Below are 27,500 nucleotides of genomic sequence, written 5' to 3'. Positions count from 1 at the left end.
GCTATGGCACTAGAACAGTCTGCAGCACCCGGCCTCACCCTACTAGAATCTGAAGTCAAATGTCTACTATGCTGATGATCTGGTTCTTCTGTCCCCAACCAAGGAGGGCCTACAGCAGCACCTAGATCTTTTGCACAGATTCTGTCAGACCTGGGCCCTGACAGTAAATCTCAGTAAGACAAAACATAATGGTGTTCCAAAAAAGGTCCAGTTGCCAAGACTATGAATACAAATTCCATCTAGACACCATTGCCCTAAGGCACACAAAAAAACTATACATACCTCGGTCAAAACATCAGTGCCACAGGTACCTTCCACAAAGCTATGAACGATCTGAGAGACAAGGCAAGAAGGGCCTTCTATGCCATCAAAAGGAAAATCAATTTTGACATACAAATTAGGATCTGTCAAAAACTACTTAACACAGGCCTCCTGGGTGGAGCAGTGGTCTAAGGCACTGCATGTGCTAGCTGTACCTCCAGAGACTCTGGGTTCGAGCCCAGGTTCTGTCGCAGCCGGCCGCGACCGGGAGGCCAATGGGGCGGTGCACAATTGGCCTAGCGTCGTCCGGAATAGGGAGGGTTTGGCCGGCAGGGTTATCCTTGTCTCATCGCGCACTAGCGACTCCTGTGGTGGGCTGGGAACAGTGCATGTTGACCAGGTGTACGGTGTTTTCTCTGACACATTGGTGTGGCTGGCTTCTGGGTTGGATGCGCACTGTGTTAAGAAGCAGTGCGGCTTGGTTTGGTTGTGTTTTGGAGGACGCATGGCTCTCGACCTTCGCCTCTCCCGAGTCCGTAAGGGAGTTGTAGCGATGAGACAAGACAGTAACTACTACCAATTGAATACCATGAAAAAGGGGGTAAATATATATATATATATACTTGACTCAGTTATAGAACCCATTACCCTTTATGGTTGTGAGGTCTGTCACCAACCAAGAATTCACAAAATGGGACAAACACCAAATTGAGACTGCATGCAGAATTCTGCAAAAATATCCTCTGTGTACAACGTAAAACACCAAATAATGCATGCAGAGCAGAATTAGGCCGATACCCGCTAATTATCCCAATCCAGAAAATAGTCGTTAAATTCTACAACCACCTAAAAGGAAGCGATTCCCAAACCTTCCATAACAAAGTCATCACCTACAGAGAAATGTACCTGGAGAAGTGCCCCCTAAGCAAGCTGGTCCTGGGGCTCTGTTCACAAACACAAACAGACCCCACAGAGCCTCAGGACAGCAACATAATTCGATCCAACCAAAGCATGAGAAATCAGAAATAGAATTTCTTGACACATTGGAAAGAATTGACAAAAAAACAGAGCAAACTAGAAGACTATTTGGTACCTGACCACTGTGACTGACCCTAAATTAAGGAAAGATTTGACTATGTACAAAATCAGTGAGCATAGGCTTGCTACTGAGAAAGGCCACTGAAGGCACGCCTGGCTCTCAAGAGAAGACATGCTTTGTGTCACGCCCTGACCGTAGAGTTATTTTTATTCTCTGTGTTTGGTTGGTCAGGGTGTGACTCGGGTGGGAAACTCTATGTTCCTTGTTTCTATGTTTTGGCCGGGTATGGTTCTAAATCAGGGACAGCTGTCTATCGTTGTCTCTGTTTGGGAATCATACTTAGGCAGCCTTTCTTTCCTTTTGTATTTGTGGGTAGTTGTCTTTGTTAGTGGCCTGTATAGCCCTAGTAAGCTTCACATTTGGTTTTGTTGTTTATTGTTTTGTTGGCGACATTTAAAGAAATAAAGAGAAAATGTACACTCTCCACGCTACACCTTGGTCCGGTCATTTTCAAGGCAGCGATCGTGACACTTTGTGCACACTGCCCACAAAATGAGATGGAAACTGAGTGGCACTTCCTAACCTCCTGCCAAATATAGGACCATATTAGAGACACATATTTCCCCCAGATTACACAGACCGACAAAGAATTCGAAAACAAATCCAATTTTGATAAACTCCCATATCTATTGTGTGAAATACCACAGTGTGCAATCACAGCAGAAAGATTTGTGACCTGTTGCCAGAAGAAAAGGGCAACCAGTGAAGAACAAATACCATTGTAAATACAACCCATATTTATGTTGATTTATTTTCCCTTCTGTACTTTAACTATTTGCACATCATTACAACACCGTATATAGACAAAATATGACATTAGAAATGTCTGTATTCTTTTGGAACTTTTTTGAGTGTAATTTTGTATTGTTTATTTTACTTTTGATTATTATCTATTTCACTTAATTGAAATAAATTGAAATTGAATTGAGAGAGAGAGAGATGGAGGGAGGGAGAGAGACTGGGAGAGAGAGAGAGATGGAGGGAGAGAGAAAGAGAGAGGTCATCCACTGTGGCGGCCAATGAGGGCCGGGGGATGTCATACATCATAACCCATCATGCCTCACTCACGACACATCTTCTTTATCTTACTTTAGGGCCCTCTGTCACTCTGGCAATGTCATCTCTAACTTCACCACTACCAAAAGGGCACACTATTTTTTCTCTAGACTTCTCCACTACCAAAAGGCAGACTGTTTTTTTGTCCCTTTTAAAAGAGACAGACATGAAAAGAAACCTGATAACGTCTAAAGAACTGTACTAACAGCCAGGGTAGAATACATGACATTAGCACGGCTTGTACACGGCTCACTAATGAATATAGTGAAGTATTACAGGCACATAGGAGGGAGGGTTGGGGAAGGACGGGAGTCCAGTCCTGACTGTGTATTTGTACCTGAGGAGGGTGTCATTGGGGCAGCCACCAGACCGTTGACGTTGAAAGCTGCCATTTGCTGCATTTGTGCCGCAGCGATGGCTGCCATGGGGTTCAGATACGAGTTCTGGGTCGCCGCCATTAGCGCTGCTTGCTGTTGCATCATCTGCTGTGGCATTGAAGAGAGAGAGAGAGGAAGAGGGGGGCGTGAGGGAAAGAGGAGGGAGAGGGAGGCAGTGAAAGAGAGAGAGAGGGAGACGGTGAGAGGGGGGAAAGGGAGACGGGGAGAGAGAGAGGCAGGGTGAAATCGCCGCAGGACGAGGGGCATGTTTACTTTCACATCACTGTTTGCTTGGCCATGTTGTTGAATAGACAGGTCTCTGTTGCCCCGGAGCCCTGCTACTTAACAGCACTGCTGCTTTACAGGGCTGCTGCTCATTACAAACAACAGATAACGCAATATAATGAGATGAAGCTAGAGGGCCGACAGACAGACAGACAGACAGACAGACAGACAGACAGACAGACAGACAGACAGACAGACAGACAGAAGACAGACAGACAGACAGACAGACAGACAGACAGACAGACAGACAGACAGACAGACAGACAGACAGACAGACAGACAGACAGACAGACAGACAGACAGACAGACAGACAGACAGACAGACAGACTGTTTACTGTGTGTGAGTGGGTGATTCTCACCTGGCAGGGCGAGCTGTTAGTTACAGTGTGAGTGCAAACTCTACAGTTTCCAAACTTGAGGAGATGTTAACTTCAGGTGTGAACGTAGGTAGACAAAGTGTGTATGGCAAGCTATCAGGAGGAGCCGTGACTCGCATGCGCAGAGTGTAAAAGCTCACCGTCTCCTCCCCCGTGGAGCCGAGACTTACAGCGTGAGAGTAGGCGCCATAGGCCCCAAACTGGATGGTCATGGGGCTGAAGATGCCGAGCTGGCCCGCCATCTGATGCATCCTACGCAGGGTCCGCTCCTTGTCCGTGTCGGCAAACTTCACCACCAGGCTGGAGGACGCCCCCTGGGGATACCCACACTGCAATCAGTCAAGACAACACTCATCTCAGCAATGGACAGACACACACCACACTTAGCCAAGACAACACTCATCTCAGCAATGGACAAACACACACCACACTCAGTCAAGACACGTACCTCAATGACTACGCACGCACACACCTCGACGCAGGACACCACACGCACTCATGCACACACCATACTGAGTCATGACCACACACACTACACCAGACACACACACTACACAACACCAGACACATACCACACAACACCAGACACACACCACACAAGGTCTGGGTGGACTATTTCATATTAGTGCATATTTTAAATGACTCCAATCTGAGCTGTGTAGAGACAGTGGGAATAGTAGATGATCTGTGGGTTTAGTGAAATTTAGACTACTAGTGTACACACGGAGTGTACAAAACATTAAGAACACCTTTCCATGACAGACTGACCAGATGAATCCAGGTGAAAGCTATGATCCCTTATTGATGTCAGTGGTTAAATCCACCTCAATCAGTGTAGAAGAAGGGGAGGAGACAGGTTAAAGAAGGATTTTTAAGCCTTGAGACGATTGAGACATGGATTGTGTATGTGTGAATGGGCAAGACAAAAGATTCTAAGTGCCTTTGAACGGGGTATGTTAGTAGGTGCCAGGTGCACCGGTTTGTGTCAAGAACGGCAACAGTTTCCCCTGTGTATCACCCAAAGGACATCAAGCCAACTTGATACAACTGTGGGAAGCATTGGAGTCAACATGGGCCAGCATCCCTGTAGAACACGTTGTGGAGTCCACGTCCCGACGAATTGAGGCTGTTCTGCAACTCAATATTAGGAAGGTGTTCCTAATGTTTGTTATACTCAGTGTACATTGGAGTGAACTGTGGTCCTTAGTGTGGTCCCAGAGGAGCCCCAGTCCCCCTCCCGCCGCTCAACTGAATACGATACTCCATAATGAGGTCTGACTGGAGCCTTTGGCGTGCACAGGGAGAAGTATTGACTAATGACAGTGCCTTATGGCAGATATAGTGCTGTATTGATGTCTGTGCTTCTGAGTTTGGATCCAATTAAATCATTTGAGAGACAGAGACCAGAGTCAGTTCTTCATATGACGTCCAGGGAAAGGAGAGGAGAGAGGAGAGAGGAGAGAGGAGAGAGGAGAGGAGGCTGCCAGACAGGCAGAGAGACAGACACTGTCAAGAGGCCCAGATCCTATTTAATTCCAGCCAGTGCACGCTGCGCTGAGAGAGAGAGATACCCAGGAACTGCTGCTGCGGTTGCACCCAGGAAAGGTCAGAAGGACACAGGCAGCCAGGGGGAAGTCAGGATGTGATTAGTCAGATCAGAAAAGCAAAGACACGGGGAGAGAAAAGGACTCCATAATCATGACTTGTATTCATCTTTCATATAATGTGTCATCTTGACAGGTTCAGCACAAACGCCTACTTTGATTTGTATTTTGATTACAATGTTTCCTTGCACAGTACAAATCGAAAAGAGATGGAAACTACAGGGAGACAGAGAGAGATGAGGACTAGTGTGTGTGTGTGTGTGTGTGTGTGTGTGTGTGTGTGTGTGTGTGTGTGTGTGTGTGCGTGTGTGTGTGTGTGTGTGTGTGTGTGTGTGTGTGTGTGTGTGTGCGTGCGTGCGCGTGTGTGTGTGCGTGTGTGCATGTGTGTGTGTCAACAGCCAGAATGTAACCTCTGCTGGGTCTCAAAAACAAAAGGCTAGAACCCAGCCCAAGCAACTCTCCAGTGGTGCTTGAAGGGGGTCCGCCTCAAAAAGCAACAAAGACAAAGTCCCCCTTACAAACAAAGAAACAAACAAACTGCCTCACGCGGTGAATGCGAATGCAGTGAGTGAGTGTTGAGCCCATCCACCAATAGCGGTGTGTGTGTCTCCTGCACTGTGCTGTAGAGGCTGGGTGGGTGTTGGGAGGGGTGTCAGCCTGCACCCTGGGGAGACAGTTGGTGTCATATTGGATTCTTCCTGTCAGAGGAGCCAGCCCTCTTCTGCCCTGCACCTGCCAGCCAGCGCCTCACCTCAGGCCAAGGGAGACCCATCTGGTTCTGTTCCCAAGATGCCATTTCAATTAGCTGAATCAATATGGCGGAGTGCCGCTCTAATGGTACACTGTTTTGTCCTTTCTAATTTCATTTCATTTCCTTCCCACCCCCTGACCTTTCACTGTTCTTTCCCTATCTTCTGCTGGGGCTGGTGGAGGGACGGGACTGTCGGTTTTAATGAGGTCTGCGCTGAGCAAACAGACCGGTCGCACCGCGCCTCTGCACTGCCCCCGCTTCCCACTTTTCCTTTAGCAGAGCGAGGGGCTGGCACTTAGATCACATTCATTTTCTGCTTTATGTAGCTGTGTATTCCTTTATCTATTTATAACCATTTTTCATTAACCATTCTTCATTTATTCATGAAGAACACATTGTGAGCAGCAAGAAGAAGGCTTGGGAGGGGAGAGCTCCGGGCAGCCTCTACTCAAAGCACTGTGACTCAGGACTCACTGACCCAAGCTAGGCTGGGCTGGTTTCTCCCTGCCTGCATAGTGCAGAGCAGAGTAGAGTATCAGGGAGCAAGAAACAGTCTGCAGAGCCAGCCTAAAGTAGCACTAAAACTGAAACACTACCACAGCTCCTATTCACTATGGTACTGGAGAGAGAACAAACTGTGCTGGCCTTAGAATCTCATACTTTCTAAAAAATCCCCTAAATCAGAATTGGTTCTTCACTCTATCTATAAAATATCTAGTGTCAGAACAAAGGATTTCATACCTTCAACTTCCTGTTATTCTACCTGATACATCCTGACTGGATCTCCAGCCCGATCTCTAGGAGAGACAGGGGACTTCAGAGGAAGAATTCACTCGAGGGGATCAGAGGACTTCATCCATCTGAAAAGAACTGGGAATAATTCAGCCACTAGATGGAAAGCAGCTTCTCTCTCTCTCTCTCACTCTCTCTCTCTCTCTCCCCATCTCATATCTCTCCTTTCTCTCTCCTTTCTCTCTCTATTCTCTGTCTCTCTCTATTCTCTCTCTCTCTCTCTCTCTCCCCATCTCCATCTCTCTCCTTTCTCTCTCCTTTCTCTCTCTATATTCTCTGTCTCTCTCCCCATCTCCATCTCTCTCCTTTCTCTCTCTATTCTCTGTCTCTCTCCCAGCAGAAAATCATAACCTGACAAACAAACAAAAATAATAACCTCCAACGGCATGACTCCTATCTCGAAGGAAAATGAATTCAGTGAGGGGCAACAGGGAGCCTTCACTTTTGATGGGTACAGCTGAGGAATTTGTCACAGGTTCAATAACTAATCTAATTTTGAGAACAACACACTTGACTTGTGAAAAACTCACACTGGATGTTGTGTACGGGGCCAAAACCAAGAAGAAGAAAAAAGAAGGAAACGTAATTGAGGGATTAGAAATAAGCCACAAGAGTGAAACGCCATTCTGTTTTTATCTGCTCATAGCCCTGATATGAAGTCACTGGTGTAAAGTGGGTACTATACAGACATGTAAACACACACTCAGACTTTATCCTCAGCAGAAGCTTATGACGACACAATACAGGAAATAATGTGTGGAAGCCTGTCTTAACAGAATACTAATGACAAACCATTACTTTACTATCATAATGGCAACCATATAGACCGTTTTTAAAAGGAAATGACTTCTGAAATTCTATGTTTATCTGTAATCATTCACCTTCTATACTTCATGGACAAAGCAAGAATTCCAGTCTCCTAAATATGATGTCAAAACAGGGAATGCTTTGTAAGCTATTGCACTAAAATAGTCCTCTAAACCCTGGTTCAGTGACATTATTGGGCTCCATCCTTGCTGATAGAGTTCAACCCAAAGCCGTAAATGAGATAATCAAATTGAAGATAACAAGTTTGTCCAGTAATTGGATGAGGCCTCCATGTGGGCCTCCAGTTCAACTCCTGTTGAACCGGTCTCTCCACATATCCCCGTGGGCCTGATGGGAGGTATGTGTCTCATTAGTCTGTCTGTCTTTTTGTCTGCATTGGTCCGTACTGTCCATCAGTGACATGGCAACATGACCTACCCATGACACTCACCCACTTTAACAACACACACAAACACACCATTAAAATACACACACAGTGTAAGCGATCTCAAGCAATAAAAGTGTATCTTCTCGTACTTGTATCTGTGTTAGAAATTCTATCATGCTTTCATCCAGCGTAGAAGAGAGAGAGAGAGACAGAGAGTGAGAGAGAGAGAGTGAGAGAAACAGAGAGTGAGAGAGAGAGAGTGAGAGAGAGAGTGAGAGAAACAGAGACAGAGAGAAAGAGCGACAGAGAGAGTGACAGAGAGGGAGATATATAGATCGATAGAAAGAGACAGAGAGACAGAGAGACAGAGAGAGACAGCGAGAGTGAGAGAGAGAGACAGAGAGTGAGAGAGAGACAGAGTGAGAGAGACAGTGAGAGAGTGTGAGAGAGCGACAGAGAGAGAGACAGTGAGAACGACAAAGGGATTGAGAGAGAGTGACAGAGAGAGAGAAAGAGAGAGAGAGAGAGAGAGAGAGAGAGAGAGAGAGAGAGAGAGAGAGAGAGAGAGAGAGAGAGAGAGTATTATGTGTCATGCTCTCTAGCTTTGTGTTATCTCTCATTAATCTGGCTCTCCACTACCTCTCTTTCTCTCCCTTCTCTCCTCTCACACACTGTCTCACTCCTGCCAACACTAGTGAGCCCAGCAGGCCCTGTCACCGCCGGTGCGACACAGAACACGGCCATGTCTGCAATTTGCTGGGTGCTGTCTGCCCCCGGCTCTGCCATTTGAAGCCCTGCCACCTGTGTCTCCCCCTTTTTTCGTTCTCTCGTTCTCTTTTGCTCTCTCTCGCTCTCTCTCCACAGCCTTAATTCAACAGCTGAACCAAGAGAGCGTCGGCCTGTTTGGAGCCTGATTACCTTTTAAGTTCAATTAGGGGCACCTGCAATCTGCATCAATTAAAGGCCTGACCTGATCTATCAGCCGCTGCCCTTCGGTGGCGTCCCTCGCCCTTTCCCTTCATTACCATGGCTTTCATTACCACCCAATGTATTTTGGTCTGTGCAGGTATTATTTACGGCCGGGTGTGGTTGCCAGCTAACACAGATGCTCTAGAGTTGAACATTAAGAGAGAGCTCTTTGTGCGAGACTGGTCCAGACCCCACAGCTGGCAGTAGGTTAGAGAGCCTCTCTGGATCCTGCCTCCTGTTAGTCGGTTGTTGACGACATGTGGCACTGATATTATCCAAATTAACTGCATCCCCCTAGGTATCAAAGCCTTATCTCGGTACTAATGGCCACCTTGCCTATTAATCTGACTGGGACTTGGACGTAGGATATAGAAGTAACAGGTGCAGGGGTAGTGGGAGAGATATGGATAATATAGATTATGAATGAGCTTTTGGATGGCTCTGGATACAACTCCGGGTCTGTTTGGGGCTCCATATGTCGCCTTGGACAGTTCATCTGTCGTAGAGCGGCACTCAAATGGTTTAGCTGGCTTTGGTACTGACCCTGTGTTACTGCAGGCTGGGCAGGGCAGGGGCTCAGCGCAGCAACAGACACACCCAAAGTTAGAGTTGTTGTGTTTTTTCCCCCCTCCCTAAGCTTGTGACTTCTAATGCTATTGCAAAACGTGTCAGACAGCATCAGTAAGGGAAGTATGTGTAAATGACATCCGGCTTCCAGGACACTATCCTGTTGCCAGAGAGCTGAAGTAAATATTTATAGCAAGACATCAATGAAGTGTATGAACTTAAGGTGTCTGCCAGGGACTGTGAATCTAAAATATGCATGGAGATTCTGTGTTATTCATCATCTTCCCTTAGTAAAACATGTTTAATGATGGCCGTTACATGCCAGATAACAAGCATAACAACCCCAATTTGTAATTACTGCAGTTTGACAGGAGTTGCAGGATATCCAATAGTTAGGATGATTCCCAGCATGTTGGGTAGGAGGAGATGTTTGTGTTTAGAGAATTACAGCATGATACTGTAAAACACTTTGGTTCCACGGTTTATTCTCTACTATCGTGGTCTCAAATGAATCGTCCAAGCATGCTTGCTACAAAACCTATGACTATAAAGGTAATAACTAGTCTCCTAAGACTCGTAAGTTGTGCTAGTATATTGCATTTTCTAATTAAATACGCTGAAAGATAAGCTCTGTGTGAATGTTGTGTTTTTAGACTGAAGGAGAATTCATTATTGATTATTTTCCTCTACGGAAAAGTACCTCCCAATGAGTGTGCACTAAATCAATTATTACACTTTTGATTTCAGATATTTTTCAGAGACGATTTCCATATTTGAGCATGAAATAATATGAATCTTGAAAAGCTGCATCATTTCTGTTGCGTATATGTTCTAGGACACACATAATGTATACTATTCATATGTCATTACAAAATTATTTCTATAGATACAGACTGGTAAAAAGGTACAATAGATATGAGAGGAGATATACAGGCGTAGGATCGTAATTTGACCAGTTTCTCACAGCAGGAGTAACCCTGCAGCAACAGGAAATGTGAATTATTGTGTGGATTATAATAAACTGACAGTTTTGTAGGGGCTGATAAATTGTTAGTTACGGCAAATCAAGCCAGACGTTTTAAATTCAAAATTACAAACTTTAGAAGCCTTTTTAAACCTTGAATACACTACAAGTTAGCATTTCCTGATGTGCATGAAATATCCTGCAACAGGGTGAGCAAATTACGATCCGACAACTGATCCAATAATATATACAGCATATTCAATGACAAGACATATATGCTGCACATACATACAGTAGTGCAATGTGAAAAGTTGGATGCTGACTGTGATTATTTTGTGACAATTAATAAATGCTAAGAAAGTCTAGGTGAAAGTTTTATGTGTGAATGTATTATTTGAAAGCTTTAGGAAGGGCGGCTATGCCGTCAATGTTCTATACAGTATGTGCGAATAGCCATTCTGTATACTGTACGAGTACTAGTATCTTATCGAAGCCGTGTGTGTGTGTGCGTGTAACACGGTTATACTCACTGGCATGGTCTGTCCGCCGTGCAGGCTGTTGATGGCCGCCTGTGCTTCTGCGTGGCTGGAGAACTTGACAAAGGCACAGCCTGTACACATGCGCGCCCACACCGACAGACAGTCAGGGAGGGAGGGAGGGAGGGAGGGAGGGAGGGAGGAGAAAGAAAGAGAGAGAGAGAGCAGGCAAAAACATTCATTACCATTATTTTCATGTTATCTAGTTTGTTAATGTATTCTGCCATTTGTGTTTTCAGTGCATAACTCTGAATAAATCATTCTAATTGTAGTGTAGGCGTTAGCTGCATGGAACATCCTGTCCCTCGCCCATTTCTAATTCCACCCCTCTACGCCAGAGCACAGGAGCAACAGCATCTACCACCGAGCCTTGGTTGTGATTATTCATCTGTTTAATATTTACACATTGTGATCTGTGTGCAGTCTATCATAAAACAGATTATGATGACAAAGGCAGAGTATTATAATCTGCCTATCTGCCAGTATCTTTGCTTGTGTATATTTTTCTACTAAGGGCTTTGCTCAAGGGGCTTTCAAATCATCTTAAATCTGTTGCCTGGTTTATGCAAAAACCTACAGGAACAGACAAAAACCTGAAGGTAACATTCTAGGGGTTTTCAATTAATTAACTTCTGCTTTCAATCAACATAATATATTAAACAAGATTAACGTATAAAAATGTATGCCTATGATCAAAAACAAACCGACAAATATGTAGCTATTCCAAGGATAAAGTGTCTAAACATATTCTGATCTGTCAAAATGTACATGTTTATTGAGGGAGAGATAATAAAACAGAAAAAACTATGCAAAATAAAGAAAGTGTTGTACTGTTTAAAAGTGTTGTACTGTTTAAAAGTGTTGTACTGTATAAAAGTGTTGTACTGTATAAAAGTGTTGTACTGTATAAAAGTGTTGTACTGTTTAAAAGTGTTGTACTGTTTAAAAGTGTTGTACTGTATAAAAGTGTAATACCGTTTAAAAGTGTTGAACTGTATAAAAGTGTTGTACTGTATAAAAGTGTTGTACTGTATAAAAGTGTTGTACTGTTTGAAAGTGTTGTACTGTATAAAAGTGTTGTACTGTTTAAAAGTGTTGTACTGTATAAAAGTGTTGTACTGTATAAAAGTGTTGTACTGTTTAAAAGTGTTGTACTGTTTAAAAGTGTTGTACTGTTTAAAAGTGTTGTACTGTATAAAAGTGTAATACCGTTTAAAAGTGTTGAACTGTATAAAAGTGTTGTACTGTATAAAAGTGTTGTACTGTATAAAAGTGTAATACCGTTTAAAAGTGTTGAACTGTATAAAAGTGTTGAACTGTATAAAAGTGTTGTACTGTATAAAAGTGTAATACCGTTTAAAAGTGTTGAACTGTATAAAAGTGTTGAACTGTATAAAAGTGTTGTACTGTATAAAAGTGTTGTACTGTATAAAAGTGTTGTACTGTATAAAAGTGTAATACCGTTTAAAAGTGTTGAACTGTATAAAAGTGTTGTACTGTATAAAAGTGTTGTACTGTATAAAAGTGTAATACCGTTTAAAAGTGTTGAACTGTATAAAAGTGTTGAACTGTATAAAAGTGTTGTACTGTATAAAAGTGTTGTACTGTTTAAAAGTGTTGTACTGTATAAAAGTGTAATACCGTTTAAAAGTGTTGAACTGTATAAAAGTGTTGTACTGTATAAAAGTGTTGTACTGTATAAAAGTGTTGTACTGTTTAAAAGTGTTGTACTGTTTAAGTGTTGTACTGTTTAAGTGTTGAACTGTATAAAAGTGTTGAACTGTATAAAAGTGTTGAACTGTATAAAAGTGTTGTACTGTTTAAAAGTGTTGTACTGTTTAAGTGTTGTACTGTTTAAGTGTTGAACTGTATAAAAGTGTTGAACTGTATAAAAGTGTTGAACTGTATAAAAGTGTTGAACTGTTTAAAAGTGTTGTACTGTTTAAGTGTTGAACTGTATAAAAGTGTTGAACTGTATAAAAGTGTTGAACTGTATAAAAGTGTTGTACTGTATAAAAGTGTAATACCGTTTAAAAGTGATTTACTGTATATTTAAATGAGCCTATATTGAGCACTTTAACTTCCATAGGTGCATTTTACTGCAGGCTTCATCCCAGTCATATTATGCTCAACGGTTTCTTCTAGTTTAGACTCCTTCATACTCCTGTCTTCTGGAGGCAGTTCGTGTCTGGTTACTAGATAGCTAATTAACTACATAGGTAATTAACTCATCTGGATTCATATGGACCTTTCTTACCGGAGCAGAACCAGTGTGTAAGGCAGACAGCGTTTTCCGAGCTTTTAAAAACAGCTGATACCCGTTTAGAAAGCTTTCAACAATCCAATTAGAAGTGTTTATATACATTTATTCATCATCAATTCCCTGCAGGGGCACAGATGATTCATTTAAATTACAATGGCTGATAGCTACACCCAAGAGAAACACAGCCAGACAGCCCATTCACTTAGGCATTCTAAAACAGCCATCCAGCAGCCCAATGTAGACAAATGAATCATTTCCTCAACCAAATCAAATGTGGCCAAGGATGGAGTTACATACACTGGATGCATATAAACAGTTTCCCCCTGTCACCATGGCAATCTGTGCTCCATCAACATGATCAATGTTGTATGTAGAGATGTGAAAATGTGATTCTAATGTAACATAATGTTTTCTAAACGTAAATGGGAACTCTAATGACGGCTACGAGTATAAGTTAGCATGTGTTCAGACCAGATGCTATATAAAGGCAGGAGACATGACTAAAAAGTGGTTGGTAGACAAGTCACAAAGGGCTTTGATTTCACCGTGGCCCCCTTGCGCTCCCTTCTCTGGCACTCCCCTCTGCTTTGGAAGCTAAAGGTCCCTTTTTCCTCCAACTGGAGCGAGGAGGGAGGCAGCAGCCGTCTGGGGGGATGTTTGATTGCACGCCTCTGTTTGAGGGAACAAAAGCGTTTAACCTTTGTAGTGGAAATAATAAAGGGAGAGTTTGTTCTGGAAACTCAAAGAGCCCAGCTTTCGTTTCTAGGTCCTAGATGGTATACTGTTGGTTATCTCCCTCCATCCCCAACATCCACCTAGCTAACAAGGCTGGCCCTGGCAGTGATTAAGCCCTGGTGTCCCGGCTCAGCTCAGCCCGACTGGAGGCAGGGCAGGCTGAGAGTCGCTGCGCTCGGCAAACAACATGCATTTAAACACATGGGGCTCTCAACGCCCCCCACTGACTGAGGCAGCGAATGTAGCGGCGTGTGCATAGCCTTGCTTTCCCTGACCTAGAAAGAAAAAACCTGGATAGGTTTAGGACCCGGAGCATGAAGTTCTTTAAAGAATTGGAAGTGAAGCTAGACTCATAAATTGTAGTGCGCAGTCAGTCAAGGTTTTTGAATGTGATGGTTGAGAATAGGAAGAAGGAAAAAAAGAAAAGGAAAAAAAAGACTGCATTACTTTCAAGCTAGCTGGAGGTTCTGTGCTGCCTTTTGAATTCCTGGAGAAAATAATATGTATGCATGAATTCCATCAGGCAGAATGGATGACATTTATAACACAACTTAATTATAGACCTAAAAGCCATCTCTCTGATATTCCTGACAATTCCTCGCTCCATTCACCTCTGGCAACAAGTGTTTCACTTTGAGAGTACTTTGAGCAGGGCTGCCATACAGAGATGGATGTCAAACATCTTGGCCTTTTTATTGGGTTGAAAGGATTCTGAAAGCCTCCGAGTGGCATGCATTTACATCAACAGGGGACAAAGGCTCCATAATGGAATAGAGAGCACTGTCAATTTCAAGATCTGTTTCATTTGACTGATGGGACCATGTCTAGTGGTACTGTGGTTGCCAAAGTGATTTGTCTCCTTAACGATGCCATGGGATTGTTGCACAACTGGCTCTGGTCGGAGCAGTCAGTCAAACCCTTCTCTCAGTCACCTGGGGGCCAAACAACTGGGACAGTCTGTAAGTAACAGACAACACCTATGCTTATGGTACACCACTACAGATCTTAGCACAACAATGAGAGAGACATAAAGCAAGATGAAGAAAAGAGCTGGTGATGTGAAACTGGTGATGAGAAGGGTATAGAGAGTAGTATCGAGAGAAGAGAGGAGCGCTACAGTGGCTGGCAAATGAGTGAAAGAGAGAAGGAGTGAACGAGGGAGCACACTGGTTCCCGTTTGACCCAGCAGGAGCACACAGCACTGGGCTTATTTCATTTTGTGGGTTGTCAATCAGAGCCAGGCAGGCAGTGGGAGCGGCCCGGGAGGGAGAGGGAGCAGGGAGCAGGGAGCAGGCCTTTGGGCAACGCAGAGCAATAGAGCCCGGATCAACAGAGAGCGGAGCAGATGTTCACACCGATAGTCACATGGCTCATTATAGCCAGCCTTTCTCTTGAATGTACTTGGAAGCTGCACATGATCAAACCTCCCACCTTCTCACACATCTATTTCACACATTCAGCCATTTAATATAGGAGGATAAATCACAGGCAACAGAAAGAGAGATACAGAGAGAGAGTGCGAGGTAGGGGAGAGAGAGAGAGAGAGAGAGAGAGAGAGAGAGCACCCCAACGCTCGCTGCTTATCAGAGGAAATAACAAAGCTTGTGAACTAGTATATGAGAGAGAACCATTAAAGAATAGGAGGAAGACACACTGCTGGCTAAGAACAATGCTTGAATCAAAAATCCATAGCCATCTTTCACTTCGTTATGATTCAATGGACTTCATAGCGTTTGGGCTGTTGTTGTGTTTCGGTAAATACTGCTCTACTGTTATTGTCGTGAGTGGCAGGCAGTGCTAAAATCCAGGGACAGACTGATTTATTTACAGTAGGACATCATTGTCCACAAACGTCTCTAGGGAGGGGTGACAGGGATGTGGGAAACAAACATAATTACACCCCTCCGCCTTTCTGATAACAGGAAGAGGAGGAGGAAGGGAGTTGGAGGGAAGAGGAGGAGGTGTTTGCAAGGTGTTTGTTGAGTACGAGCCTAGGGAAAGTGAATGGTGTTAGGAATGGGGACTACAAAGGGAGAGCTGGAGAAGGAGGGAGTGAAGAGCGAGAGGTGCGGAGAGAAAAGATAGATAGGTGAGAGGAAGGAGGTGTGATGCTGTATGTGTAGGGGAGGTATACGGGGAAGGCGAGAGAAAGAAGTGGAAAGGGATCTACAGAACAGTAAGGGGAAGGTATGGCCAGGGGAGAAGAGGAGGATGAGCTAATGAGTGGATGAGAGTGGGAAGGAGACAGGTGAAGTAAGGGAATATATAGAGGGAGAGAGAGAGGGAGGAGAAGGAGAGAGTAGAGTGAGAGAGGGAGAAAGGGGCGAGTAGAGAGCGAGAAACAGCGGGAAGGAGACAGGTGAAGTGAGGGAATATACAGGGGGAGAGAGATGGAGGAAGAGAAGGAGAGAGAGTAGAGATGGAGAGGGAGAAAGTGGGAATAGAGAGAGAGAGAGTGTGTGAGAGAGAAAGAGAAGGGGAGAAAGAGGGGAGTGAAGAGCAAGAGACAGTGGGAAGGAGACAGATAAGAAGAGAGGGAGTAAAGAGGCAAAGAGGAAGTGAGGTGTGTGGGCAGGCGCTGACCCTTACTGGCCCCATCAGGCCCTCTCAGGACGGTGCACTCCTCGATCTGGCCGAAGGTCTCAAAGAGCCGCCGGACGTCCTCCTCGCTCTGCTGCTTCCCAAGCATCCCCACAAACAGCTTCCTGTCTTCTGGAGGGAAACCGGGGGAGAGGAGGAGAGGAGGGAAAGAAAGAAGGAGAGAGAACACAAACAAATGCTACAGCTGATGGCACCGTTCTGCTGAGTCTGTGAGGATCACCTCAGCAGGAAACTCAAAACACTCCCTGTCATCATCAGGCACACTGGTGTGTTCTGTTGTTGTTGTTGTTGTTGTTGTTGTGTGGTTTCCCTGGGAGGAAGACATGTTCCTGTCTCCACTGAACTATTCTAGTAGATAGAGCTGCCTGTAGTGTCTGGGTGATGTTTGATACAGATGTTGTTTGGAGTGCTGTTACTGTCAAGCAGCAGTAACACATGAAGATAAGAGCTCCAGTATAGCATAGTAGTGTATATAGTATACAGTGTATAGTGTTCCCTGGGTTGTGTGTTGTACAGCTGTATCCTGTGTTGACCGATACCCTCCCCTCCCTCGCCCGCTTTGACACGGCTAGTCCCGCTGGCCAGAAAGGGGCGCTGTGACTACGATGTATGGCTTCTATACCTCCAGATCTGGCCAGTCAGAAGGGAGGATTTTTCTAATTAATCTCCCCTGGCATTAGACAGAACATTCATCTTCTTTACCTTCTTCTACATTATGCATTTCCTATTCGACTGTGTTGTGGAATGGAATGACTACTAGCAAGAACCCATCCCCAGAACTGATGGAACGTGGCAGGGAGAGGAAGACGAGTTTATTGGAAACGACTCTGTTGATCTTCAGCGTGAGTCATTTGACCGCGTTGGGGAGGGAGCGGTGGGGGGAAGGCGAGGGGCGAGAGCATCACCTGGCCCTGGACAGATGTGACACCTCCTGTACCTGCCAGGTACCATTAGACACAGTTGTTCTAAAAAATAAAGCTGGGGGGGAACATCAGATCCTGTTACATTCCTGTAAAGTTAAAATGCTCCCCGCTTCAACACACAAATGAGCACATGCATAATCAGTATGCCCTGCCTGCCTGCCCGACGGCATGCCGCTCTTACTATGGCTGGAGGTGTCTGAGCTTTATCTTAAAGTGGAAACCCTGTTGCTAGTCACGATCACGCTCATCTGGTCACGCCTCACACGGGCCCAGCCATACAGGGAGTGTATTAGGCAGTGTGTATTAGGTCGTTTTTGAATTGTTAGATTACTGCACTGTCGGAACTAGAAGCACAGGCATTTTGCTACACTCGCAATAGCATCTGCTAACCATGTGTATGTGATCAATTTGATTTGACTTGATACACTGACACAGCCTCACACGGACCCAGCCTCAAGTCTCAAACGTCATGACCACGGCCCCAGCCTCTCACTCCTACATGACCACCTGCTGTAATAACTGGCCTCGCGCATTCTCCTGCTCCTACACATTCATCTACAGAAGGGGCGGCAGGTAGCCTAGTGGTTAAAGTATTGGGCCGTGGTCATGACGTTTGAGATTTGAGGCTGGGTCCGTGTGAGGCTGTGTCAGTGTATCAAATCAAATGAAATTGATCACATAGTAACTGAAAGGTTGCTGGATCAAATCCCAGAGCTGGCAAGGTAGAAAATCTGTCGTTCTGCCCCTGAACAAGACACTTAACCCACTGTTTCTCAGTAGGCCATCATTGTAAATAAGAATTTGTTCTTAAAAAATACAGTAGTAACTGTCACACAGCCATCTCTCTACTCATTAAAGCTCCTCTATTTGGCCTGATAGGCCTGACGAGAACAGGGTACACAGTGTGTGGTCATGGGGAGTGGCTGGATGGGGACTAGACCACGAGAGGACAGGATATGGGTCTCAGCCGGGATGCAGTCACAGCTTTCAGCTCACAGAACAGTCCAAGACAGGTGCTTGTCTGGAATGAGTCAGAGCAGAGGTGAGACTTGAGTGGCTCCTAGAACACACCTGACTCCATTTGGACTGTCTCTCTCTCTCTGTCATCTCATACGTTTCATTGGGGTGTCACTATCAGGCCTTAATGGTAGAAGTGCACTTTTACAGGCCTCCTGTGGTGTCTTAATGTTTTGGGACAAAGACTCATTTCCAACCGGGGCCGGAGGAGGTCTAATGATAGCTTTACAAGGCTAATTAACTAGCCATGAGTGAGGTAATGAACTTTTCAAACATGCAAACTGAAAAAATAGATGACACCCAGCGAAAGCGTTACAGGAGAGTGAGAGCTCTTCTGAGCCCTCCTCTGGGAGGGAGGAACGGCCGGAGCGAGAATATTGAATTTGGAGCCGATATCTTTTCATTGCCTGACCTAAGCACTCTTCTCCTCTCCTCTCGCCGAGCCGGCCGGCCGGCCCACCGCACCGCACACCCTGGCCAGAGTATGAATCGCTATTAATTAGTCCATTTTGCACCTGTCTCCAAAGCAGCGCGTTATTGGATCTGCAAGGTTCCTCTACTCTTATGGCCACTCGGAGGCTTTTAAAGTGCATTTATGGTTATGAATAAATAACCAGCGATGCTCACTACTCTGCATAACGAGATGTCTAGCCTCCAGAACAGACTGAGAGAGTTCTTCATAAAAGTGTGTGTGGAGGGGGAAAATCAATGAGAATACAGTTAAAGTACAATCCTGCATTTACATCCAGACCCAAGTAAATGCTTCACTATGCAGAACACTTAGGATTTAACTGACATGGCGGGGCTACTTGACCCGACTGTCTGTCTGACCCCTCTCCTCCATACTTATCTATCACAGAGAGATCCTAGCCTCTCTTACCCCTGTCTATAAATGAGCCCTGCTATAACAGGTGATCTGTACTGTGAATGAGGCTCCACTCAGCACCCGCCCATGTAATCGACAAGGTCCTACCTCCCCACTGCTTTACATTGAAGCATAAGTGTCTGCATGAGAAACAGACATGGAGAGAGGTTGATAGCTACGTTTGTGTGCTACATTGTCCAACTGACTGCACACACACGCACGCACACACACAGACACACGCACACACACAGTTACCCACACTATCCTCCACTCGTCTCTCTCTCCGCAGCTGTTCATTGCTTGACTGAAGGTAGGAGTAATTGTGTGGGATATAGGGCTGTGTCAGTCTGAGATGGCATGTCCAGTCTGAGATGGCATGTCCAGTCTGAGATGGCATGTCCAGTCTGAGATGGCATGTCCAGTCTGAGATGGCATGTGGACGTCCCCATTTTAGGAATGCAAACAGAAGAGAAGATCAAAGTTATCAAAACACAACTGACATCTGACAATCGCTTGTCTCAGGAAGCCTTTTCATTCCAGCGCCCGGTGTATTAAAAATTAATGGATTTTGCACAGATGCCATATGCTGTCAAGATTGATGCTTCTCTCTCTGAATTCAAGTGTTACCTTTTGTTGTAGGGTGCAGTGTGTCTGGCTTGGTTCTTTATTTCCCTCCCTCTCTCTATGTCTTCCTCTCTTTCTCCCTCTCACTCACTCTCTTTCTCTCACCGGGTGGGGAATGAGCTGTTGAGAAACCTACTTAGCTAAGGTTTTTCCTTCTGGTTGCAAGTAAATGCCACCCTAGAAACAATTAGTCTCATGCTCGACTAAAGTGTCAGTGGTTGACATGTTTTTTTTTAATGCGGCCTCATTGCCATATCACTTGCTGCTCACGCCGAGCGTATGTGAGTGCTGTGCTCTGAAAGCACGGACAGCTGCACCCAACGATAAAAGCTTCCTGCTAGGCCTCTGGGTTCATTTCAAGCACATAGTAATGTTTCAGGCAACACATCAGATGGGTTATGGTGCTGATGGGCTCATTATTGGACCTGACGCTGCATGGCACACGGCTGCTGCCTGCAAGGCTCTGCCATGGTGGGATCAGACCCCACTCTATAGCCTAACCCCAGCCCTACTCCTCGGCCTCATACCCCAGCCCTATAAACAGCCCCCAGTACTGTAGCCCTACTGGTCTACTACAACCCCAGCACCAGTTTAGCTTCAATTCTGGGCCCATCCCTAGCTCCAGCCCTGCTCAGCCCTGTACCCCAGCTCTATATAAAAAAAACAGCTTCAGGCCCAGCTCCAGCCCCAGCTCAGGCTCAATCCCCAACTCCATCCCCAGCTCCAGCCCTGTTCCTCAGCCCTATACCCCAGCTCTATATAAAGCCCCCAGCTCCATCCCCAGCTCCACCCCAGCTCCAGACCCAGCTCCAGACCCAGCTCCATCCCCAGCTCCCTACCCAGCTCAACCCCAGTTCCAGACCCAGCTCCATGCCCAGCTCCAGCTCCAGTCCCAGCCCCCTACCCAGCTCCAGTTCCAGCTCCAAACCCCAGCTCCAACCCCAGCTCCAGCTCCCTACCCAGCTCCACCCCAGCTCCATACCCAGCTCCATGCCCAGCTCCAGCTTCCGACCCAGCTCCATGCCCAGACCCAGCTCCATGCCCAGCTCCAGCTCCAGTCCCAGCCCCCTACCCAGCTCCAGTTCCAGCTCCAAACCCCAGCTCCAAACCCCAGCTCCAGCTCCCTACCCAGCTCCACCCCAGCTCCATACCCAGCTCCATGCCCAGTTCCAGCTCCAACCCCAGCTCCAACCCCAGCTCCGGCTCCAGCCTGTCCTGCTGTAATGCTGATGAAGATACATCTGACTGGCCCTGCCTCTGAGTCTCTTTACTGATAGGCTTAATCTGATATATGCCAGAAGATTATTCAACATAGTGAGGCGGTAAATAGAATCAGCAAAAGGGAAGGAATATTCAAATTGTCACTGTATCAGGCATAATGATAGGATCCAGGCCTCCTGCTTGTAAATGCATTACTCATACTGCAAGAGCTGTCACTTTCATTTACTCAGAAGCACAAGGAAGGCCTTAAACCTTTCGTTGCGACTTTCAAAAACGATCACAGAACAACGGAAGAAATTTTGTGAAATTGCCTGTTCCAATTTCTGTCCAAATATTTAAACGTAATTTATTTTTCCTAATATAATTTGGGTGTATGTTTTCTCGTGGCATAGTCCTATCATACAGACGCTGTAACCAAGCAATTTAATTTAATGCCCAGCCAACCTTGAGCTACTACGCTGTGTTCCCTGAACCTCTGACAAACTGGGTGTGTACCGCCCTGCCGGGCTCTTTCTGACTTTTCAGAGTTTTGCATGTTTCGTGTCCAAAGGCGGAGAGAGATCTTTTGCCTTCATTTGCATGTAAAGTGGAGCACGGTCCTCAGTGGGTGTTGAGGTGCCTCCAGACAGCCCCTCCCCAGCGGCCTGGCAGCCTGCTGCAACAGCCACACATCAGCCCTCACTCTTCCCTATCTGCTGGGTGGGGCATGACAGCACAGCGCACAAGAGCTTGAGGTCCTGTCAATCTCTCACCTCCCAGGCTGGGGTCATCCTTCAGAGACACACGCTGAGACAAGGAAGCGCCCAGGCAAGGACGAACACAGAGCAAAAAAAAAAGGATAGCTCCTCAGGATGCCGTAGGGCCGAGTGCAACCCAGACAGAAACTACGAACCGCTCTAGTCAAACTGAAACTATGTAAAGATACCAAGAGACTCTGATGATACATTATCAGGTAGACGCATACAGAATGGTGGAACTCTAATTCTACATTATTAGGAAGAAAGCATTCAGAGCGGTGGGACTTTAATGCTACATTAGCTTGGTAATTATTTAGGACAAGGACACGTTGAAGAAGGGAGAGGTAAGCAAACAGGCAAATCTAGACAGAGAGGGAGACTTTTAGCTGTCTCCAAGCCGTCTGTCGGTCCGGTGTGTTTAGTCTATTACAGAAGACCAACATAGACTTTAGAGCTGTTAACCAGCTCCAGTCCTCCAGGACCCCCAACAGACACATTTGTGTTGTAGCCCTGGACAACCACACCTGATTTAACTTGCCAACTAATCATCAAGAACTCAACGAGTCAAATCAGGTGAGTTTGTCTGGGGCTACAACACAAATGTGTGCTGTTGGGGGTACTGGAGGACTGGAGCTGGTTGACACGGCTGTAGAGAGCAGGGAGAGAGGACTAAAAGGTCAATGCAGACGGAGGTGCTTGTGTGTTAGAGAAGTGTAATAAGAGAATGTCTTCTCCTAGTAAATAAAGGGAGGGAGAGAGAGTGCTTGATACTGATCCACCATCCTCTCTCCATTCTACTACGGTGGCCATGGCTGGATGGCTACAGGAGGAGTGGGACCTGCAGTCTGCAGATTGTGTTTAGATAATGGCCATCTCCAATCATAGATAACATGGCTTCATCTTTTCTTCACAGACACAGCGGCAGACAAGGTCAGGGGAAGAGATTCCTAGATGGAGAGGAGGAGATAAGGAAGGGGTGCTTCCCAAATGATTTAGTGCTGAGATTCGCTCAGCTACCCACATCACCCTCCGTTAGCTCCCTCTTCCTGCCGACCCCAACTCTCCGTCTCCCTCACTCCCTCTTTTTCTCTCTGGACCTCGCTCTGTAGCCCTCTCTATCACTAGCTCTATCTCTCCCCTCTCTATCCACTTCCCCAGCCCCGTTTGGATTGAGGCAAATTGCTTGGGTTTAAAGTGGAGATATGAGACACTTTCCATTCAAGCACTGTCCACATAGCAGAAGAGCAGAGTCACCCTGCTTCCATTGTCTCGCTATATCTCCCAATTGAAATTATGACTTGATCAAGTTGAAAATAAAGGCTGGGTTGAAGCACAAGAGATAAAGATGGACTTGAAGGGAGAGGAGGGGAGGGGAGAGGGGTGCTGGTTGACTCAGAGCAGCAAAGTGACAATAGATTTCAAGTCTGAAAATCCTCCTCCCATCCCATTCTCCTATTCTATTTGATAATGCAAAGGAGAAATAAACAACCCATGAGTCATTCTAATAGACGGCCCAGACAATTAGTTTTCCTATCCACAATGGGCCAATAGATCTGTAGGATTATGCGCCGTCTGGTCCCACATTCAGTTCCTGTGCCAAACTTTTACTAGTGCTCCTGACACATCTCTATCCCTGGAGAGAGGACAGCTCTCTGGGGGAGGGGGAGGGAAGGAGGGAGAGGGAGGCAGGGGGGTGTATCAGCATATCTAAACCCACTAATGGGCCGCAATGCCTGCAGAAGCACGTAACTAAGACACCTTTTGTGACTCCTCATGACATGGGGGCAGAAGTCTCGGCGCGACTCCCCATTCAATGGGGGCAGAAGTCTCGGCTCGACTCCCCATTCCATGGGGGCAGAAGTCTCGGCGCAAGAGCTGGTCCCACTGCTAACCAGTCTACAGCTAGGGCCCTGGTGGGAATACTGTCTACCAGGCTGGGTCGGCCTCACTCTATCTACTCTGACAGAGACAGAGACAGAGACAGAGACACACACAGAGACACACAGTGAGAGAGAGAGCGGGAGAGATGAATCCCTTTCCTACCCAGGGCTGTCTGTTTTCCTTTAAGTCGAGGCCAGTAAATCTAATTTCATTGTCAGCCGAGGCTACGCTTTACTTGCCTGCCCTGTCTGATGACTTCCTGTTGCCATTAACGCTCGATACTGTATCTATGTTGGGTCCTGGCTTGTCGTTGTGCTCACATTTCATTCAGCGCCACGCTGTGTCCTGTACCCTGTATGTCGTCCCCAACACAATGTTCCTGTGACAGAACTGGGATGGCTGGCATAGAGAGTCCTCTGTATTTCATTCACTCTGTCTGTATTTTTCCTCTTTCTCCCCCTCTCCTCTCCTCTCCGACTAGAGAAAGAGTGGTAATTGATATCGGGGCCCATCCATCCTCCCTCCCTTAAACCAGAGATCCAATTTATCTCCGTGAAAATGCCGATTGGCTCCCGCCCAGGTCTTGTCCGTCAGACTTTGCCTGTTTTTAGATGGCCGTTAATTAAAGTGGAGCCGTGACAAAAATAAGATCTCAATGGGAGAGTGAGTGTGTGTCAGGGAACAGGGAAATGGGCCGGCTGATTCACACATCTTGACCACGTAAATCACCAAACTGGCTCGTCTAATCTTACCCTGGCTGGCTGTGGTGTAACTCAGAAGGCTGGGATACACATAATGCATCTGACCCTCACAATGTAGACGCACACTGGGTCTATTAGATGTAATTATGCCACATGTAAATCTGTAACTGGCTTAATCTGCATTAACCCTGATAATGTTACAAATGGCTTTGGAATGATCTAGTCAATCACACTGTCATTCTGGCTAGGGCCAAGCTGGCGGGTGGCTCTTCAGCTCTGTGTAAAAACCTTCATTCTGTTTTGTGATTTGGTGTCAAAGGCCTAAACCCAAAATCACGGCTCATTTATAAACATGTCTGACTACTAACTACACTCTCTCCTCTGTCCATTTTATATGTTGTGAAAATAACAAATCTGAGTTGTACGATTGACCTGGCAGTACAAAGTGGATGGGTATGACTGTCCTGGTGTTGACTGGTAAAGCCTATTCAGGACCTCTGAAGTGTGGCTGTGTGGGGGTGAGGAGGGGGGGGAAGAGGAAGGATATGGAGGTGCATGGAAGGGGGGGTTAACTCTCAGTGGTACTCATCTGTAACCAGGCTGAGCTGTCACTCTGAGAACAGTGAGGAGGGATAGATCCCTACCCAGCCTCTCCACCTCCCGCTCCTCACTCGACTTTGAACCTCCCAGAGTGACAGTGAACCTGACTCAGCCCCTCTCTGTTGGTCCGGCCAGCACAGATGGGAAATCAATAGAGGCGAGTGACCTATATTAACGGCTACTCTGCAAACTCCCAGTGTGTCCCTACTGAGAGCAGAATATTCAGGTGTGCGGAGGAATGGAGGGTTGGAGGAATGGAGGAGTGGAGGGTTGGAGGAGTGGAGGGGTGGAGAGAGGGGTGAAGGGGTGAAGGGAGGGAAGGAGGGAGGAGGGGTGAAAAGAGGGAAGGGACAACCAGGAGAAGGTTAATTACCTCCTCGTCCTTCGCTGTCGGCTGGCTTCACCTGGATGGGCCGGTTCATCTGCAGAGAGAGGAGAAAACACCTGGGTTAGTGTGGCCACCTGGGGACATCCACTACAACCACTACCAGGAGGAAAGGGGACAGAGTGGTGTTCATGGGCCTGTAGTTCTTGTCCTGACTCACTGGAGCATCAGATAAACAACACAAACAGTGCTTTGCTCTGTTCTGTTCTAGTAAAGAAGAAGAGGAGAATGTGTGAGCTTTGAGTTTGATGCCTGCATGCCTAATTAATCCAGGGCCCTGGCCTCCGAAGATGCCTGGTTCCCCGTCACAGTTCAGCAGAATTAGCACTTTTCAATGAGTCACACTGGTTGTCAGATGGCATGAGGAGATTAATTTCATTACATCACCCACTATCAACCCCACAAGGAGAGGTCTCCTCTGGCTGCCCTGAGCTTCCTGTCTCCTCCCTACTTCCCTCTGTCCCTTACAGCCATGCCCTTCCCAGCTCTATACATCCTCTCTCCCTCTGTCCCTCCCTCCCCTCCCTCCCTCTCTCTTTTCCACCCCTACCCTTCTATAACTTGCCCTGCCCTGCCCAGCTCTACACACTCCACCCATCTACACTTCCTACCTCCCCAACCACTACCACCGCCACCCCTCCCCTCAGGACCAGATCCAAGTGTCGTGACCAGTATGCTGCTGCTTTGCTCTGGTCAGCCAAGCCCTCCCCAGACACACTGGCTTTTGAAAGCCACACACAAAAACATGTCCAAGAAACACAGAAAGTACTGTAAAAAGGTTAGAAAAGCAAATCAATAAACAACCTCTGAAGATACAGTCCAGAGAGGAAAAAGCTTAGCAGCGCCAAGCCCAACATTAGAAGGGCTTTTAAAAACGCCTGCTGTGAATAAAAACTCCCATGGCTCTCTTTGCTCCCTCTACACAGTTCCATCTCTCTCAGGAGTATGACATGTATACAACGAAGAGTTTCAAAGCCTTTGACTGTATACAACATGACAAATATCTTCCTGTTTCCCTGGATGAATAATGTGGGGGCAAAGGTCAGTGTAGAGAGGCTCTGTGCTTAGTGAGGGCATCCTTCCATGAGTGGTGTATTGGCTGTGTCTCCTGCAGTAGGCAGTAGACACTGGGCACTGGGCCTGTCTCTCCTACATAGGGCATGAGAACAGGGCCAGTGTGAGTGTCCCTGAGCAGCACAGTGCAGGGCTGCCCACTCCCATCAGTCAGGTTCACTATGACTGGAAGGCTTAGAGCCGTGGTACACTTGACAGCAGTTGACATGAGCCCAGACGTCATGAGTCAAATATAGCCAAGCGACTAAACGACGTGGAGGGATGTATGGATCTAATGTGACACTCCTAGTTCTACATGTACATACACCAGAATACACCAGAATACACCGTGACGCTGGAACAAAAGGTAACGCTGCACACCCCACATCCACACAAACCTTTATACAGACATGCTAATGTCAACACTTACAGGCCATGAGTTGGAGATAACACGGATCTGTTGTTGTCTTTTCCCACAGCTGGCTATTACACGATGACAATGAGAATACAAACTCATGAGAGCAACAGATGCGTTGTCACTGGATCCCATGCATATTCTATATAAACCATTCAGTATAGTGATGTTGGAGGGGTATACTAACTGAGAGATACTGCACTGTGAGTGGTGGAAATGGGCTGTGTCTGAATGGGAGCACAGATGACAAATTGTGGTTAGAGCCTGGAGGGTTTAAGATAAAGTGACTGGGGGCTGTGGCGGTCAGATGGGGCCTTGGGGAGTTCCAGATGTTGTGACTAGAAGCCTTTCATTTTCTCTGCTGGTTTGTTTGGAGTGAAGGAAGAGGGTTAGAGGATAGAGTGGTGGTGTTAGGGAGAGTTAGAGGATGGAGTGGTGGTGTTACGGAGAGTTAGAGGATGGAGTGGTGGTGTTAGGGAAAGTTAGAGGATGGAGTGGTGGTGTTATGGAGAGTTAGAGGATGGAGTGGTGGTGTTAGGGAGAGTTAGAGGAGATGGAGTGGTGGTGTTAAGGAGAGTTAGAGGATGGAGTGGTGGTGTTAGGGAGAGTTAGAGGATGGAGTGGTGGTGTTACGGAGAGTTAAAG

The 27,500-nt window shown here is 46.3% G+C and overlaps 1 protein-coding gene across 5 annotated transcripts in view; it reads right to left on the bottom strand.

Annotated features, from left to right (window-relative positions):
• Positions 1-27,500, bottom strand: part of LOC115112531 (CUGBP Elav-like family member 3-B) — a 200,008-nt gene that overhangs the window by 29,513 nt on the left and 142,995 nt on the right. For all 5 annotated transcript variants that reach the window (XM_065011925.1, XM_065011927.1, XM_065011928.1 and 2 more), the window contains exons 3-7: positions 25,376-25,424; positions 16,416-16,544; positions 10,829-10,908; positions 3,627-3,770; positions 2,754-2,901 (exon numbers count right to left, since the gene is read on the bottom strand). In XM_065011925.1, the coding sequence (XP_064867997.1) occupies positions 2,754-2,901; positions 3,627-3,770; positions 10,829-10,908; positions 16,416-16,544; positions 25,376-25,424 (550 nt within the window). The remainder of the gene's footprint in view (positions 1-2,753; positions 2,902-3,626; positions 3,771-10,828; positions 10,909-16,415; positions 16,545-25,375; positions 25,425-27,500) is intronic.

The sequence above is a fragment of the Oncorhynchus nerka genome, linkage group LG27, assembly GCF_034236695.1.
Source record: "Oncorhynchus nerka isolate Pitt River linkage group LG27, Oner_Uvic_2.0, whole genome shotgun sequence".
NCBI lineage: Eukaryota > Metazoa > Chordata > Actinopteri > Salmoniformes > Salmonidae > Oncorhynchus > Oncorhynchus nerka.
Note: the sequence above shows the minus strand (reverse complement) of the source record. Positions and strands in the feature narration are given on the sequence as shown.